The sequence below is a fragment of the Coregonus clupeaformis genome, unplaced genomic scaffold (assembly GCF_020615455.1).
Source record: "Coregonus clupeaformis isolate EN_2021a unplaced genomic scaffold, ASM2061545v1 scaf0570, whole genome shotgun sequence".
Classification (NCBI taxonomy): domain Eukaryota; kingdom Metazoa; phylum Chordata; class Actinopteri; order Salmoniformes; family Salmonidae; genus Coregonus; species Coregonus clupeaformis.
The window spans coordinates 167,275-185,000 of NW_025534025.1; the positions used below are offsets into that span (position 1 = coordinate 167,275).

General features: G+C 46.1%; 1 protein-coding gene across 1 annotated transcript in view; it reads right to left on the reverse strand.

Annotated features, from left to right (window-relative positions):
- Window positions 1–10,849: 10,849 nt before the first annotated feature.
- Window positions 10,850–17,726, reverse strand: part of LOC121560682 (tumor protein p53-inducible protein 11-like) — a 56,206-nt gene continuing 49,329 nt past the window's right edge. Inside the window, exons 6-7 of the mRNA XM_041873604.2 lie at window positions 15,880–15,981; window positions 10,850–11,708 (exon numbers count right to left, since the gene is read on the reverse strand). Of these exons, the coding sequence (XP_041729538.2) occupies window positions 11,551–11,708; window positions 15,880–15,981 (260 nt within the window). The 3' untranslated portion in view covers window positions 10,850–11,550. The remainder of the gene's footprint in view (window positions 11,709–15,879; window positions 15,982–17,726) is intronic.

Consider the following 17,726-nt stretch of genomic DNA (forward strand, 5'->3'; position numbering starts at 1 on the left):
TCCTACCATACCTCCATGCTATCATCCTACCATACTACCATACTACCATGCTATCATCACCATCCTACCATACTACCATGCTACCACGCTACCATCCTACCATACTACCATGCTATCATCCTATCATACCTCCATGCTATCATCCTACCATACTACCATGCTATCATCACCATCCTACCATACTACCAGGCTACCATGCTGCCAGTCTACCATACTACCATACTACCATACTACCAGGCTACCATGCTACCATGCTACCAGTCTACCATCCTACCATGCTGCCAGTCTACCATGCTACCATGCTACCATCCTACCATGCTATCATCCTACCATGCTGCCAGTCTACCATACTACCATGCTATCATCCTACCCTCCTACCATCCTACCATGCTATCATCCTACCATGCTGCCAGTCTACCATACTACCATGCTATCATCCTACCATCCTACCATGCTACCAGTCTACCATCCTACCATGCTGCCAGTCTACCATCCTACCATACTACCATACCTCCATGCTATCATCCTATCATGCTACCAGGCTACCATGCTACCAGTCTATCATCCTTCCATGCTGCCAGTCTACCATACAGTCTGGGGCAGATGTGTGAAATATGAAGTACCACTCTGTCTATTATTGTGATGCTGGGGTAGAAAGCCTAGTAGTTCAGTTCCATCCTAAAATAAAACTCAATGACCTCTGAACTGGAGATGGAGGGCACAGCTGTGTGTGTGTGTAATGTCATTTGAAGAACCTTGATGGAGACAGACACCCTTTCCTCTGACCTCCCATGATCCCGTTTCCATTAGTGACTGTAGTTCCAACAGGATACACACACACACACACACACACACACACACACACACACGCACGTGACTTTAGTTCCATCAGGACGCTTTACTTTGTGGGGAAAATAACACAAATAATAAAACATACAGCTCAACGAACGAACGAACACACACACACACACACACACACACACACACACACACACACACACACCACACACACCACACCACACCACACACACCACACACACCACACCACACACACCACACCACACACACCACACACACACACACCACACACACACACACACACACACACACACACACACACACACACACCCCCTTGAGGCATGTGGTTATTATTGAGTCTAAACACAGATGTAGGTAATGAGTAGCCTGGCTACCTGCCTCCCATCTGGACTGCTGCTGGAGGGAGTCATTACATTATTACCCCTGGACTGCTGCTGGAGGGAGTCATTACTTAATTACCCCTGGACTGCTGCTGGAGGGAGTCATTACTTTATTACCCCTGGACTGCTGCTGGAGGGAGTCATTACATTATTACCCCTGGACTGCTGCTGGAGGGAGTCATTACTTAATTACCCCTGGACTGCTACTGGAGGGACTAATTTCTTAATTACCCCTGGACTGCTGCTGGAGGGAGTCATTACTTAATTACCCCTGGACTGCTACTGGAGGGAGTCATTACTTAATTACCCCTGGACTGCTGCTGGAGGGACTAATTTCTTAATTACCCCTGGACTGCTGCTGGAGGGAGTCATTACTTTATTACCCCTGGACTGCTGCTGGAGGGAGTCATTACATTATTACCCCTGGACTGCTGCTGGAGGGAGTCATTACTTAATTACCCCTGGACTGCTGCTGGAGGGAGTCATTACTTAATTACCCCTGGACTGCTACTGGAGGGAGTCATTACTTAATTACCCCTGGACTGCTGCTGGAGGGACTAATTTCTTAATTACCCCTGGACTGCTGCTGGAGGGAGTCATTACTTTATTACCCCTGGACTGCTGCTGGAGGGAGTCATTACATTATTACCCCTGGACTGCTGCTGGAGGGAGTCATTACTTAATTACCCCTGGACTGCTGCTGGAGGGAGTCATTACATTATTACCCCTGGATTGAGACAGTTTGTTGGCCATTTCACAGAGAGATGGGGGGGGGGGGGGGGGGGGGGTGAGAGAGAGCGAGAGAGCGAGAGAGCGAGCGAGCCCCATCCAGACAATAACCCTTTCTAAACATATCAACATCACCCTCTGGAGGTGAACTACTGCACAACAGGGCTGCATTCAGCAGGGTACAACGCTGTGGACTGTTCAGAAAGAAATAGATGACGTAAAACAAACAGGAATAACAGAAAATAGGAAAAGCTTTGAAACAGGAACTGTTAGTCTTGAGAAGTTAGAGCATCTCTCGGGCATATCGAGACCACTCAAAGAAAAACACTGAAAAATAGTCAATTTATTGATGTCTGTCTCTACATACACAAACCCTCTCCAAAAATCGGATACGGCACGTCTACACATTTATGCACAACGTTTAAATATTTAAAATAGACCCACAAAATAACGTTTAATCACATTTCCTAAAGCATTTATGCCGTTCATGATGAAAAATCCACCGTGGTCCCAAAATGCACTGAAAAGATGTGTCTGGATGAGGAGACAAACGTCCTCTACTCTTAATAAGAGATATTGAAATTGCTTGGTGTTCAGAGAAAGTTATCAGAAAGTGATACATATCCAAAGTACATCTCTGTAGAAGTGTCAAACACAATGGTTTAAAAAACAAGTCAGATCCGATGCGTGCTACGCTAGCGTGCTAAACCTTCTACTGCATCTGATGAATGCTTCTAGTATGTTCTCCTCTACCTCTATGCAAGCAACGGCCCAGTTTACACACCCAAGCTTAAGTACATTATGAATTGAAATGACCTTTGATGACACTGCCGGACATCAAATAACTGTTCCAATGGGAGTATTAAAGCTAAATCGGCCTGATTGATTAGTTTTCCATGTGTCACATTTTCCAGACTGAAGGATTATTCTTTTGTCAGTCCAGCTAAAACGTAAACACGTGGAAGAATGCTCAAAAGAGGTGGAGTGTTCCTTTAATACAACATATTAGTACAGAACAAAACCAGTGGTGTTCATCAGGGCACGCAGCAGAAAACGTTTTAAAACTGACATGAGCGTTTCACTGTTTCACTCTGGGTTTTTTTCTTCTGTTTTGCGCCTATATGAACATGACCCAGTAGTCATTCTCTGAGCCAGACCGACATGAAGCAGAACATTAGACAACAATAGTCATTCTCTGAGCCAGACCTACACTACCAGTCAAAAGTTTGGACACACTTACTCCTTCAAGGGTTTTTCTTTATTTTTACAAAAAAAATTTTTATAATGTAGAATAATAGTGAAGACATCAATACTATGAAATAACATAATAAATTACCAGCCTCAGAAATTGCAGCCCACAAAAATGCTTCACAGAGTTCAAGTCACAGACACATCTCAACATCAACTGTTCAGAGGGGACTGTGTGAATCAGGCCTTCATGGTCGATTGCTGCAAATAAACCACTACTAAAGGACACTGTTACGTGTGACGGAGTCCTGGCAGCTGTAGCTGATTGACGAGAGTATACCTGTTTGCCGTGTGAGCTCGAAGAAGGGGGGGGAGAGGACACTTGTTGTTTGGGTATTGGTTGTGTTAATTTATCTTTGTTTGTGTTCCAGACTGTCCTCCTGATGTACTCCACCCTACCTAGGTCCTGGAGAAGGGAAAGGTAGATCTGCCCATGGGTGTACACTCACACGTAGATAACCCATTGTTTTACACACTAGGTTAGCCGGGCGGGTGTCACCCCTGTATTTTTGGTAAACAGGTAGGAAAGTGGGTTAGGGTTAGAGTGTGATAGGAAGGTTTAGGTGTGTAGAGGAGGAGGGACCTTTTGTTTATTTCATTAATTGGACCCCGTTCCCCAAATATTCCCTTCTCTTACCTTCCCTGGTTTATTTGATTGATTTGTTGTTTCTTTATGTGTTATGATTTACCAGTATTAGAACCCAAATGCAGACAAGTACACCAAGCCAGAGAAGGTTTAACAGGTTTATTTAAAATGTTCAATAGTCCAGGTTTCCAATAATAGGGGAAGAGCAAGTCCAGGTTACAGGGAGGGTAACAGATCCAGGTCAGGGCAGGTGTGGTACCGTAATGTCCTAGTGTCCGTGGTGAGTCCAAAAGAGAGGTCCGGTAGTGGAGAGCAGGATGGTGGTGGCAGGAGTGAAGCGGAGGCAGGAGTCAGGTTCCAAATATATGGTCGTCTTGACTATGATCTGACGATGAGTGGTAAGTTTGACCGGGTCTTAAAGGCTGAGGTGATTATGGTGAATGAGCTGCAGCTGGAACCCTGACTCCCGCACACCAGACTTCACTCCTGCAATCAAGGACAGACAGAGGGGAGGGAGAGAGCAGAGAGAGAGCTACCTAGCAGCAGTAGGCCTAACAGTACCCCCCCTCTACGGACGCCACCTGGCGGCCGACGGGGTTTATCGGGATGTAACCTATGAAACTCTCGGACCAGAGCAGGATCCACAATGAAGCTCCTGGGCACCCAGGAACGTTCCTCAGGACCATAACCCTCCCAATCCACCAGGTACTGGAAACCCACGACCCCGGCGGCGAACATCCAGAAGTCGCCGGACAGTGTAGACCGGACCCCCACCCACGATCCTGGGCGGAGGAGGGGGACGAGAGGGCGGGCACAGAGGGCTAACCGACACAGGCTTAATCTGGGAAACATGAAAGGTGGAATGAACCCGTAGGGAGGCAGGAAGCTGTAGCTTAACCGCGCAGGGGTTAACAATAGACAGTATCTTGAACGGTCCTATAAAACGAGGCGCCATCTTCTTAGACTCCACCTTCAATGGAAGGTCCCGTGACTTCAGCCATACCTCTTGACCAGGAGAGTAACCGGGAGCCTGGGACCGGTGACGGTTGGCTTGCCTCTGCATGTACGCCGAAGCTCGGGACAGAGCTACCCTGGCCTTCCTCCAGACCTTGAAGCAGCGGCGCATGTGGGACTGCACCGAGGGTACCGCCAGTTCCCTCTCTTGAGAAGGGAACAGGGGAGGTTGATAACCCAGAGCACACAGAAAAGGAGACAAACCAGAGGAAGCGTTAGTCAAGGTGTTATGAGCATATTCCACCCAGGGGAGCATGGAGCTCCATGACCCAGGGTTAGACCCTGTGACACAGCGAAGAGCGGTCTCCATCTCCTGGTTCGCTCTCTCGGCTTGCCCGTTGGTCTGGGGGTGATATCCAGAGGACAGGCTGGATGTAATGCCCAAAGCTTTACAGAAAGCTTTCCACACCTGGGAGACAAACTGGGGACCCCTGTCAGAGACAATATCCGTGGGTAGACCATGAGAGCGGAACACATGTTCAACCAAAATATCAGCCGTCTCTCTGGCAGTGGGCAGTTTAGGTAGGGCCAAAAAATGAGCGAACTTAGAAAAACGATCAATCACCGTAAGAATTACAGTCTTTCCAGACGAGGGGGAAGTCCAGTGACAAAATCCATAGCGATATGCGACCAGGGCCGGCTGGGTATAGGTAGAGGTCGTAGATGACCAGCGCTGGCCTGGGTGGAGTTCTTACTTCGTGCACATACCGTACAAGCAGCAATGAAGGCTCGAGTGTCCGCCTCCATCGTGGCCCACCAGAACTTCCGTCGCACAAAGTCAAGGGTCCGCGAAACTCCAGGGTGACAGGTAAGGGGAGACGAGTGAGCCCACTGAAGTACCTGGGAGCGAGCAGACTCAGGGACAAACATCCGGTTAGGAGGACCCCTCCCAGGGTCAGCTTGATGATGTTGAGCCTGTCTAACAATCCCCTCGATGTCACATGTGACGACCGCAATACTGCAGGTAGGAGGCAAAATGGGTTCAGGGTTACTACCAGTATCAACAGCCGAATGAACACGAGACAGGGCGTCAGGCTTGACGTTGCGTGACCCAGGACGGTAAGACAGAGAAAAATTGAATCTCCCAAAAAATAGTGCCCACCTGGCTTGACGGGGGTTGAGCTGCTTCGCTGACTGGAGGTAAGCCAGATTCTTATGATCCGTCCAAACGATGAAGGGTTGTTCCGCCCCCTCCAACCAATGTCGCCACTCCTCGAGAGCCAGCTTAACGGCGAGCAGTTCACGATTGCCAACATCATAATTCCTCTCTGCCTGAGAAAGTTTCCTTGAGAGAAAAGCACAGGGATGCAGTTTGTTATCTTCAGGAGAACGCTGTGACAACACCGCACCTACCCCAGTGTCGGATGCATCCACCTCCACGACAAACTGGCGGTCGGGGTCCGGCTGCATCAGAATGGGAGCCGAGGCGAAGCGATGTTTCAGTTCTTCGAACGCTGATTCGGCCCCTTCATTCCAAGCGAACGGTCGTGAGATGGAGGTGAGAGCGGTGAGTGGCGCCGCAATGCGGCTGTAGTCCTTGATGAACCTCCTATAGAAGTTCGCAAACCCCAGAAATCGTTGAAGTTGTTTGCGGGTAGAGGGGGCTGGCCAGTCCGTGACAGCAGAGATCTTAGCTGGGTCCATCCGCAACTCCCCCTGAGCGATGATGTAACCCAAAAAGAGGTCTCAGACACATGAAATTCACATTTCTCCATCTTCACAAACAGTTTGTTCTCCAACAACCTTTGCAACACCTGGCGCACATGCAGTTCATGTTCCTGGGAGGACTCTGAGAAAATCAAGATATCATCCAGATAGACAAAAACAAACCGATTCAACATGTCCCGAAGGACATCATTGACTAGTGCCTGAAAAACAGCAGGGGCATTAGACAACCCAAAAGGCATAACCAGATACTCAAAATGTCCCAAGGGTGTGTTGAAGGCAGTCTTCCATTCATCACCTTTACGAATGCGCACCAGGTGATACGCATTTCGTAGATCCAGTTTCGTAAAGATGGTAGCACCATGAAGGAGGGGAAAAGCAGAATTAATCAAAGGCAGAGAATACTTGTTCTTAATGGTGATGTTGTTAAGTCCACGGTAATCAATACAGGGTCTGAGGGTCTTATCCTTCTTAGCAACAAAAAAGAATCCCGCTCCTACAGGTGACGAGGAAGGACGCATAATACCTGCCGCCAAGGAGTCCCGAATGTAGTTCTCCATAGCCTCCGTCTCCGGCCGGGAGAGATTGTACAGGCGACTGCTGGGGAGCGGGGCTCCTGGCTGGAGGTCAATGGCACAGTCGTAAGGCCGGTGAGGAGGAAGAGAAGTAGCTCTGTGTTTGCAGAAAACGGATGCCAGGTCATGATACACGTCAGGAACATTAGAAAGATCCATGGACTCCAGTGGAGGTCGAGGCACAGTACTGGCAGGAGTCAGAGCAGAACACAAACAATTCACATGACAAAATGTGCTCCATGAAACAATTCTACCTGTCACCCAATCAATGTGTGGATTGTGTCTTATGAGCCAGGGGATACCAAGGACCAGAGGGGTCTGTGGGCAGTCGATAATATGGAATTGAATGTTCTCCTGATGATTTCCCGACACTCTAAGACAAACAGGAACAGTCTGATGGGTAATATGGGTCAACAATTGTCCATTCAGACCCTTAGCCTGCAGCGGACAGTCCATAGGAACAGTCTCCAAATCCATTTGTTGAGCCCACTCTCTATCCAAAAGCTTTCGTCTGCACCAGAGTCAATCAGCGCACTAACAGAGAGATTCTGGAACTGCCACTGGAGGGATGCCTGGAGCAGAATGCGGGGAGAAGAGGAAGAATCCGCTGCTCGGCTCACCAAAACTTCTCCCATTAATGATGAGCCGGCCCTTTTCCCCGGACGAACTGGGCAGGAAGGAACGAAATGACCAGCTTCTCCACAATACAGGCAGACCCGAGCCTGAATGCGACGTGCACGCTCCTCTGAGGACAACCGTGCACGACCCACCTCCATGGCTTCGGGTTCAGTGCTCCTCGTATCGACTCGGGAAGACACGGCTTTCTCCGTAGGGAAGATGCGGGGAGGAGTTTGTTGATGACAGACAGGTTGCTTGGAACTAACACTCCTCTCCCGGCGGCGCTCCCGAATCCGATTATCCAACCTGATGGTGAGTGAAATAAGATTATCCAGCGTAGGCGATTCATCATATGACACCAATTCATCTTTTAAAGTCTCAGACAAAGCATTGATGAACACTCCTTGTAATGCCTCGTCATTCCAACCACTCACTGCTGCTAAAGTCCGAAACTCCACTGCCATCTCCGCCACACTGCGAGCCCCCTGCCGAAGAGAAAACAACCGTTTCGCAGCCTCCTTGCCTCGTACGGGGTGGTCAAAAACCTTCCTCATCTCAGTGGTGAAGGCAACGTAAGCGTTGCAAATGTCCGACTGACTCTCCCAGACCGCGGATCCCCAGGCACGAGCGGAACCGCTAGTAGAGTTGATAAGGTAGGCAATACGGGCTCTTTCTGAGGCGTAGGTGAGGGGCTGTTGTTCAAACACTAACGAGCATTGAGTCAAAAAATCGCCACAGGTTCCCATGTTCCCGTCATAGCGCTCTGGAGCAGGAACAAAAGGCTCTCTGATCTGGGCTGAAGGGGTAGTAAGGGCAGACACTTGATTGGTGAGTAATTGAACCTGATTAAGCAGCACCTGACTGTCCTCAGCAATCGTCTTAAACAGGGTATCATGTTGGCCAAGTAAAATGCCCTGATTGGCTATGGCAGTCCAAATTTGAGTGCACTCTGGGGTGGTATCCAAGCTACTGTCTGCTGGGTTCATGATGGTCAGATCATACTGTTATGATTTACCAGTATTAGAACCCAAATGCAGACAAGTACACCAAGCCAGAGAAGGTTTAACAGGTTTATTTAAAATGTTCAATAGTCCAGGTTTCCAATAATAGGGGAAGAGCAAGTCCAGGTTACAGGGAGGGTAACAGATCCAGGTCAGGGCAGGTGTGGTACCGTAATGTCCTAGTGTCCGTGGTGAGTCCAAAAGAGAGGTCCGGTAGTGGAGAGCAGGATGGTGGTGGCAGGAGTGAAGCGGAGGCAGGAGTCAGGTTCCAAATATATGGTCGTCTTGACTATGATCTGACGATGAGTGGTAAGTTTGACCGGGTCTTAAAGGCTGAGGTGATTATGGTGAATGAGCTGCAGCTGGAACCCTGACTCCCGCACACCAGACTTCACTCCTGCAATCAAGGACAGACAGAGGGGAGGGAGAGAGCAGAGAGAGAGCTACCTAGCAGCAGTAGAACTAACATTATGGGTGTTGTTTATTTTGTTTAAGTACATTACTAAACGTCCCCTGAGGGCTAATCTTGAGATCTGGTTGTTGTCTGGTTATTTTAGTTCATTACACCCCACATTTCTCTCACCTTCATCTAGTTTACCTTGTGTGTGCAGGCCCAGGCATTTACGTCTCCTCCTCAGACGAACTACACCCGATGGGAGAACGTAACAGACACCAATAAGAAGAAGAGACCTGCTTGGGCCAAGAAACACGACCAATGGACATTAGACAGGTGGAAATTTGTCCTTTGGTCTGGAGTCCAAATTGGAGATTTTTGGTTCCAACCGCCGTGTCTTTGTGAGCTGCGGTGTGGGTGAACGGATGATCTCCGCATGTGTAGTTCCCACCGTAATGCATGGAGGAGGAGGTATTATGGTATGGGGGTGCTTTGCTGGTGACACTGTCTGTGATTTATTTAGAATTCAATGCACACTTAACCAGCATGGCTACCATGCGATACGCCATCCCATCTGGTTTGGGCTTAGTGGGACTATCATTTGTTTTTCAACAGGACAATGACCCAACACACCTCCAGGCTGTGTAAGGGCTATTTTACCAAGAAGGAGAGTGATGGAGTGCTGCATCAGATTACCTTTTTGGGTTACTACATGATTCCATATGTGTTATTTCATAGTTCTGATGTCTTCACTATTATCCTACAATGTAGAAAATAGTACAAATAAATAAAAACCCTTGAATGAGTTGGTGTGTCCAAACGTTTGACTGGTACTGTACATGAAGCAGAACATTAGACAACAGTAGTCATTCTCTGAGCCAGACCTACATGAAGCAGAACAGACAAAGCTGTGTGTCTTAAAATACATCTCTTGTGCTGCCCATGAAAGTATGTTCACTCTCTACAGACTCTTACACAAGTTCTACCCCCTAACCCTAACCCAGGGTTTCCCAAACTCGGTCCTGGGCACCTCAAGGGGTGCACGTTTAGTTTTTTTTTTGCCCTAGCACTACACAGTTGAGTCAAATAATCAACGCTTGATGATGAGTTGGTTATTTGAATCAGCGGTGTAGTGCTAGGGCAAAAACCAAAACAGTGCACTCCTTGAGGTCCCCGGGACCCAGTTTGGGAAACCCTGCCCTAACCCATTAAAGTATGTTCACCGTCTACACACGCTTACACAAGTTCTACGTGACTCACGTGACTAGGTATCTACAGAAGAGACCCACCGTCTAAAAAAACAAAACAAAAAACTGTCCTTCTCTTTCTGCATGTACAGTACATGTTCAGTAACTATCAAATATGTATTTACGTGTCTTATAACAAGTGTCATATTGCAAAATACAAAATCACCCTCTTGGCAATCAGATTTAAAAGCTCCTTTCCTACTAAAAAACAGAGGTCTGTCTATGAACACAATGGATTCAAAGTGGTTGGCCATCTATCTGGAGCAGTCTCAATAAAACCGCATCCCAAACAGCACCCTATTCACTATATAGTGCACTCCTTTTGAACAGAGCCCTGGCACCCTATTCCCTATATAGTGCACTCCTTTTGAACAGAGCCCTGGCACCCTATTCCCTATATAGTGCACTCCTTTTGAACAGAGCCCTGGCACCCTATTCACTATATAGTGCACTCCTTTTGAACAGAGCCCTGGCACCCTATTCCCTATATAGTGCACTCCTTTTGAACAGAGCCCTGGCACCCTATTCACTATATAGTGCACTCCTTTTGAACAGAGCCCTGGCACCCTATTCCCTATATAGTGCACTACTTTTGAACAGAGCCCTATGTGAGGTAAAGCATGGAATAGGGTGCCATTTGGGTCGCAGCCATACTGTACGCAGGGTAAGCACTAAGCAGTCACCTTGATTGAGGTGGTACTTCTGAGTCTAAAGTCATCAAGGTTTAACTGACCGGTAAAGGGGCAATCTACTGTTCAAACAATAACAAAAAAGTGGACACCCCACCACTGTTTTGGTCAAAAGCTGAAGGATGAGGCTGGAGTTGTGTAAACACTCTCGAATTCATAGACAGAGCTATGAATGCAAGGACTGACCATCCATGATATCAAATCGATAGTTAAAACAATGTTTTGGGAGAGGATGTCTAATCAGAGCTATATATATGGTTCTGGGTCTTCTTGGTCTAATCAGAGATATATCTACGGTTCTGGGTCTTCTGGTCTAATCAGAGCTATATCTATGGTTCTGGGTCTTCTTGGTCTAATCAGAGCTATATCTACGGTTCTGGGTCTTCTGGTCTAACCAGAGCTATGTGTATGGTTCTGGGTCTTCTTGGTCTAATCAGAACTATGTGTATGGTTCTGGGTCTTCTTGGTCTAATCAGAACTATGTGTATGGTTCTGGGTCTTCTTGGTCTAATCAGAGCTATATCTACGGTTCTGGGTCTTCTTGGTCTAATCAGAACTATGTGTATGGTTCTGGGTCTTCTTGGTCTAATCAGAACTATGTGTATGGTTCTGGGTCTTCTTGGTCCTGCGGCCCAGGTGGTAGTAGTAGAGGAGTGTGATGATGAGGAAGAGGACTTCACTGAGGAGGAGCACGATGGCAGAGTTGGACAGCAGACCCAGCTCCACCAGGGTGATGGTGGTCACTGCAATGAGAGAGGAGACACACACACACATTTTACAATTAGGGTTAAGTGCCTTGCTCTAGGGCACATCGGCAGAATTTTCACCTAGTCGGCTAAAAGGGATTCGAACCAGCGACCTTTCAGTTACTGGCCCAATGCCTTTAACCGCTACACGTGTTTTACCCAACACTGATATAGGGGATAAAGTGACATTTGGTACGCAAACCTACACCGATGAAATATCTGCACTCAAATATGTGTGATCATCTTGACCACTAGATGGCACTTCAATCTCAGTCACCCTTTTTTTTTATTTTTTATTTTATTTTTTATTTCACCTTTATTTAACCAGGTAAGCCAGTTGAGAACAGGTTCTCATTTACAACTGCGACCTGGCCAAGATAAAGCAAAGCAGTGCAATAAAAACAACACAGAGTTACATATGGGGTAAAAAACATAAAGTCAGAAATACAACAGAAAATATATATACAGTGTGTGCAAATGTAGTAAGTTATGGAGGTAAGGCAATAAATAGGCTATAGTGCAGAATAATTACAATAGTATTAACACTGGAATGCTAGATGTGCAAGAGATTATGTGCAAATAGAGATACTGGGGTGCAAATTAGCAAAATAAATAACAATATAGGGATGAGGTAGTTGGGTGGGCTAATTTCAGATGGGCTGTGTACAGGTGCAGTGATCGGTAAGGTGCTCTGACAACTGATGCTTAAAGTTAGTGAGGGAGATAAGAGTCTCCAGCTTCAGAGATTTTTGCAATTCGTTCCAGTCATTGGCAGCAGAGAACTGGAAGGAATGGCGGCCAAAGGAGGTGTTGGCTTTGGGAATGACCAGTGAGATATACCTGCTGGAGCGCAGACTACGGGTGGGTGTTGCTATGGTGACCAATGAGCTAAGATAAGGCGGGGATTTGCCTAGCAGTGATTTATAGATGACCTGGAGCCAGTGGGTTTGACGACGAACATGTAGTGAGGACCAGCCAACAAGAGCGTACAGGTCACAGTGGTGGGTAGTGTATGGGGCTTTGGAGACAAAACGGATGGCACTGTGATAGACTACATCCAATTTGCTGAGTAGAGTGTTGGAGGCTATTTTGTAAATGACATCGCCGAAGTCAAGGATCGGTAGGATAGTCAGTTTTACGAGGGGCTTTTACTTATCCTGCAGTTCACTTCAGGGCTCATATGTATCAAGCCTCTCAGAGTAGGAGTGCTGGTCTGGGATCAGATTCCTCGATGTCTCTGTAATCTTATTCATTACAATCAAAAGGGTTAAACTGATCCCAGATCAGAACTCTTTACTCTGAGACGCTAGATACAGTACATACGGCTCCTGGTCCCCCGTCCATGTAATGTTATTCATTACAATCAAAAAGGGTTAAACTGATCCCAGATCAGAACTCTTTACTCTGAGATGCTAGATACAGTACATACAGCTCCTGGTCCCCCGTCCATGTAATGTTATTCATTACAATCAAAAAGGGTTAAACTGATCCCAGATCAGAACTCTTTACTCTGAGATGCTAGATACAGTACATACAGCTCCTGGTCCCCCGTCCATGTAATGTTATTCATTACAATCAAAAAGGGTTAAACTGATCCCAGATCAGAACTCTTTACTCTGAGATGCTAGATACAGTACATACAGCTCCTGGTCCCCCGTCCATGTAATGTTATTCATTATGATCTAAAAGGTTAAACTGATCCCAGATCAGAACTCTTTACTCTGAGACGCTAGATACAGTACATACGGCTCCTGGTCCCCCGTCCATGTAATGTTATTCATTATGATCTAAAAGGTTAAACTGATCCCAGATCAGAACTCTTTACTCTGAGACGCTAGATACAGTACACACGGCCCCAGACTTCACTTCAGACAACACTGCAGGACTGAACAGAGATTGATTTTCCACTGATGTGTGAATGTCTCTTATTGATGTGTTAGAGGAGACTGGAGGAGACAACATGGACTCGCCTGGACTCTCAGTCCCTCTCTAAATACACTGACCATAGACATTACTGTTACTGTAACCAACTGATCATAGACATTACTGTAACCAACTGATCATAGACATTACTGTTACTGTAACCAACTGATCATAGACACTACTGTTACTGTAACCAACTGATCATAGACATTACTGTTACTGTAACCAACTGATCAGACACTACTGTTACTGTAACCAACTGATCAGACACTACTGTTACTGTAACCAACTGATCATAGACATTACTGTTACTGTAACCAACTGATCATAGACATTACTGTTACTGTAACCAACTGATCAGACACTACTGTTACTGTAACCAACTGATCATAGACATTACTGTTACTGTAACCAACTGATTATAGACACTACTGTTACTGTAACCAACTGATCATAGACATTACTGTTACTGTAACCAACTGATCATAGACATTACTGTTACTGTAACCAACTGATCATAGACATTACTGTTACTGTAACCAACTGATTATAGACACTACTGTTACTGTAACCAACTGATCATAGACACTACTGTTACTGTAACCAACTGATCAGACACTACTGTTACTGTAACCAACTGATCATAGACATTACTGTTACTGTAACCAACTGATTATAGACACTACTGTTACTGTAACCAACTGATCATAGACACTACTGTTACTGTAACCAACTGATTATAGACACTACTGTTACTGTAACCAACTGATCATAGACATTACTGTTACTGTAACCAACTGATTATAGACACTACTGTTACTGTAACCAACTGATTATAGACACTACTGTTACTGTAACCAACTGATTATAGACACTACTGTTACTGTAACCAACTGATCATATACATTACTGTTACTGTAACCAACTGATCATATACATTACTGTTACTGTAACCAACTGATCATAGACACTACTACTACTGTAACCAACTGATCAGACACTACTGTTACTGTAACCAACTGATCATAGACATTACTGTTACTGTAACCAACTGATCAGACACTACTGTTAATGTAACCAACTGATCAGACACTACTGTTACTGTAACCAACTGATCATAGACATTACTGTTACTGTAACCAACTGATCAGACACTACTGTTAATGTAACCAACTGATCAGACACTACTGTTACTGTAACCAACTGATCATAGACATTACTGTTACTGTAACCAACTGATCAGACACTACTGTTAATGTAACCAACTGATCAGACACTACTGTTACTGTAACCAACTGATCATAGACATTACTGTTACTGTAACCAACTGATCATAGACATTACTGTTACTGTAACCAACTGATCATATACATTACTGTTACTGTAACCAACTGATCATAGACATTACTGTTACTGTAACCAACTGATCATATACATTACTGTTACTGTAACCAACTGATCATAGACACTACTACTACTGTAACCAACTGATCAGACACTACTGTTACTGTAACCAACTGATCATAGACATTACTGTTACTGTAACCAACTGATCAGACACTACTGTTAATGTAACCAACTGATCAGACACTACTGTTACTGTAACCAACTGATCATAGACATTACTGTTACTGTAACCAACTGATCAGACACTACTGTTAATGTAACCAACTGATCAGACACTACTGTTACTGTAACCAACTGATCAGACACTACTGTTACTGTAACCAACTGATCATAGACACTACTGTTACTGTAACCAACTGATCAGACACTACTGTTACTGTAACCAACTGATCATATACATTACTGTTACTGTAACCAACTGATCATAGACACTACTGTTACTGTAACCAACTGATCAGACACTACTGTTACTGTAACCAACTGATCATAGACATTACTGTTACTGTAACCAACTGATTATAGACACTACTGTTACTGTAACCAACTGATCATAGACATTACTGTTACTGTAACCAACTGATCAGACACTACTGTTACTGTAACCAACTGATCAGACACTACTGTTACTGTAACCAACTGATCAGACACTACTGTTACTGTAACCAACTGATCAGACACTACTACTGTAACCTACAGATAGTCTGTAAAGAACTCTGATGATATGTTGTAATATATATCATAAACCAATATTTTAAGCCCAGTGCATCCTTGCTGCATAGTTTGTTAGTTTGTCTTGTCAGTAAATGGATGGTCGAAGACGGAACAATGGATCCCTCACCCAGGAACTGGACAGCGAACAGGCAGGCCTCTGTCAGCAGGGTCCACTGGATGATGGCCTTCTCTGCTGTGTAGAGACCTTTCCACATGATCAATGAGACACCTGGTGAGAGAGAGAGAGGGGGGGGATGTTTAGCATTAGGTTCAGGACTACAGTAGTCTAGTGTAGCCAGCCTTCCACATGGTTAGGTCTACATAGGTTCACGTCAGAACAGATCCAGACAACTAAATCTCTCAGCTCCAATTCCTTCTTCATAGACGTGGCATTAGACTAGCATGTTGGCCGATGTTAACATGGTACCAGAGCAGTGCACACCTCCTCCACATTATGAGGTAGTGAGCCCTTCTGATGACCCCAGCCCACACAGAGCCTTGGACAGATGCAGTAGAAAACCATATTTACAACTATATAGTACATCTGTGGCTCTGTTCCCACCCAGGCTGATGCTCAACAGACAGTAGAGGAACAGTGTGTGTGTGTGTGTGTTCCAAATGCCACCCTATTCCCTATATGGTGTGCTACTTTTGACCACAGCTCTATGGGTCCTGGTCAAAAGTAGTGCACTATGTAGGGAATAGGGTACCATTTGGGATGAAACCTGTATCTTCACCCCTGCAGCCTACAGCCTTCTGCTGTTAAGGGATGATCCTTTCTTCCCTGTTTATCTTTCTCAGGAGGGTTCCTCCTTCCATCCAGCCCTCCTTCCATCCATCCAGCCCTCCTTCCATCCAGCCCTCCATCCATCCAGCCCTCCTTCCATCCATCCAGCCCTCCTTCCATCCATCCAGCCCTCCATCTCTCCCTCCAGCCCTCCTTCCATCCAGCCCTCCTTCCATCCAGCCCTCCTTCCAACCATCCAGCCCTCCTTCCATCCAGCCCTCCATCTCTCCATCCAGCCCTCCATCTCTCCCTCCAGCCCTCCATCTCTCCCTCCAGCCCTCCATCTCTCCCTCCAGCCCTCCATCTCTCCCTCCAGCCCTCCATCTCTCCCTCCCTCCATCAGAGGGGGGACTGTACAGTCACGCCTTGCTGTCCTCATCATGTAATACTGTAAAACACGGCAGACTGAATACAGACCTCTTAATACCCCGTGACAAAAAATATTAAAGCGTTCAATTATTATTTCTGTCTTATTTAGCTAGGTAAGCCCTGAGCTGGTTCTGGTCTTCCCTGTTATTTAGCTAGGTAAGCCCTGAGCTGGTTCTGGTCTTCCCTGTTATTTAGCTAGGTAAGCCCTGAGCTGGTTCTGGTCTTCCCTGTTATTTAGCTAGGTAAGCCCTGAGCTGGTTCTGGTCTTCCCTGTTATTTAGCTAGGTAAGCCCTGAGCTGGTTCTGGTCTTCCCTGTTATTTAGCTAGGTAAGCCCTGAGCTGGTTCTGGTCTTCCCTGTTATTTAGCTAGGTAAGCCCTGAGCTGGTTCTGGTCTTCCCTGTTATTTAGCTAGGTAAGCCCTGAGCTGGTTCTGGTCTTCCCTGTTATTTAGCTAGGTAAGCCCTGAGCTGGTTCTGGTCTTCCCTGTTATTTAGCTAGGTAAGCCCTGAGCTGGTTCTGGTCTTCCCTGTTATTTAGCTAGGTAAGCCCTGAGCTGGTTCTGGTCTTCCCTGTTATTTAGCTAGGTAACCCCTAATCTGGATCTGGTCTTCCCTGTTATTTAGCTAGGTAAGCCCTGAGCTGGTTCTGGTCTTCCCTGTTATTTAGCTAGGTAAGCCCTGAGCTGGTTCTGGTCTTCCCTGTTATTTAGCTAGGTAAGCCCTAATCTGGTTCTGTTTTACCTGTTATTTAGCTAGGTAAGCCCTGAGCTGGTTCTGGTCTTCCCTGTTATTTAGCTAGGTAACCCCTAAGCTGGTT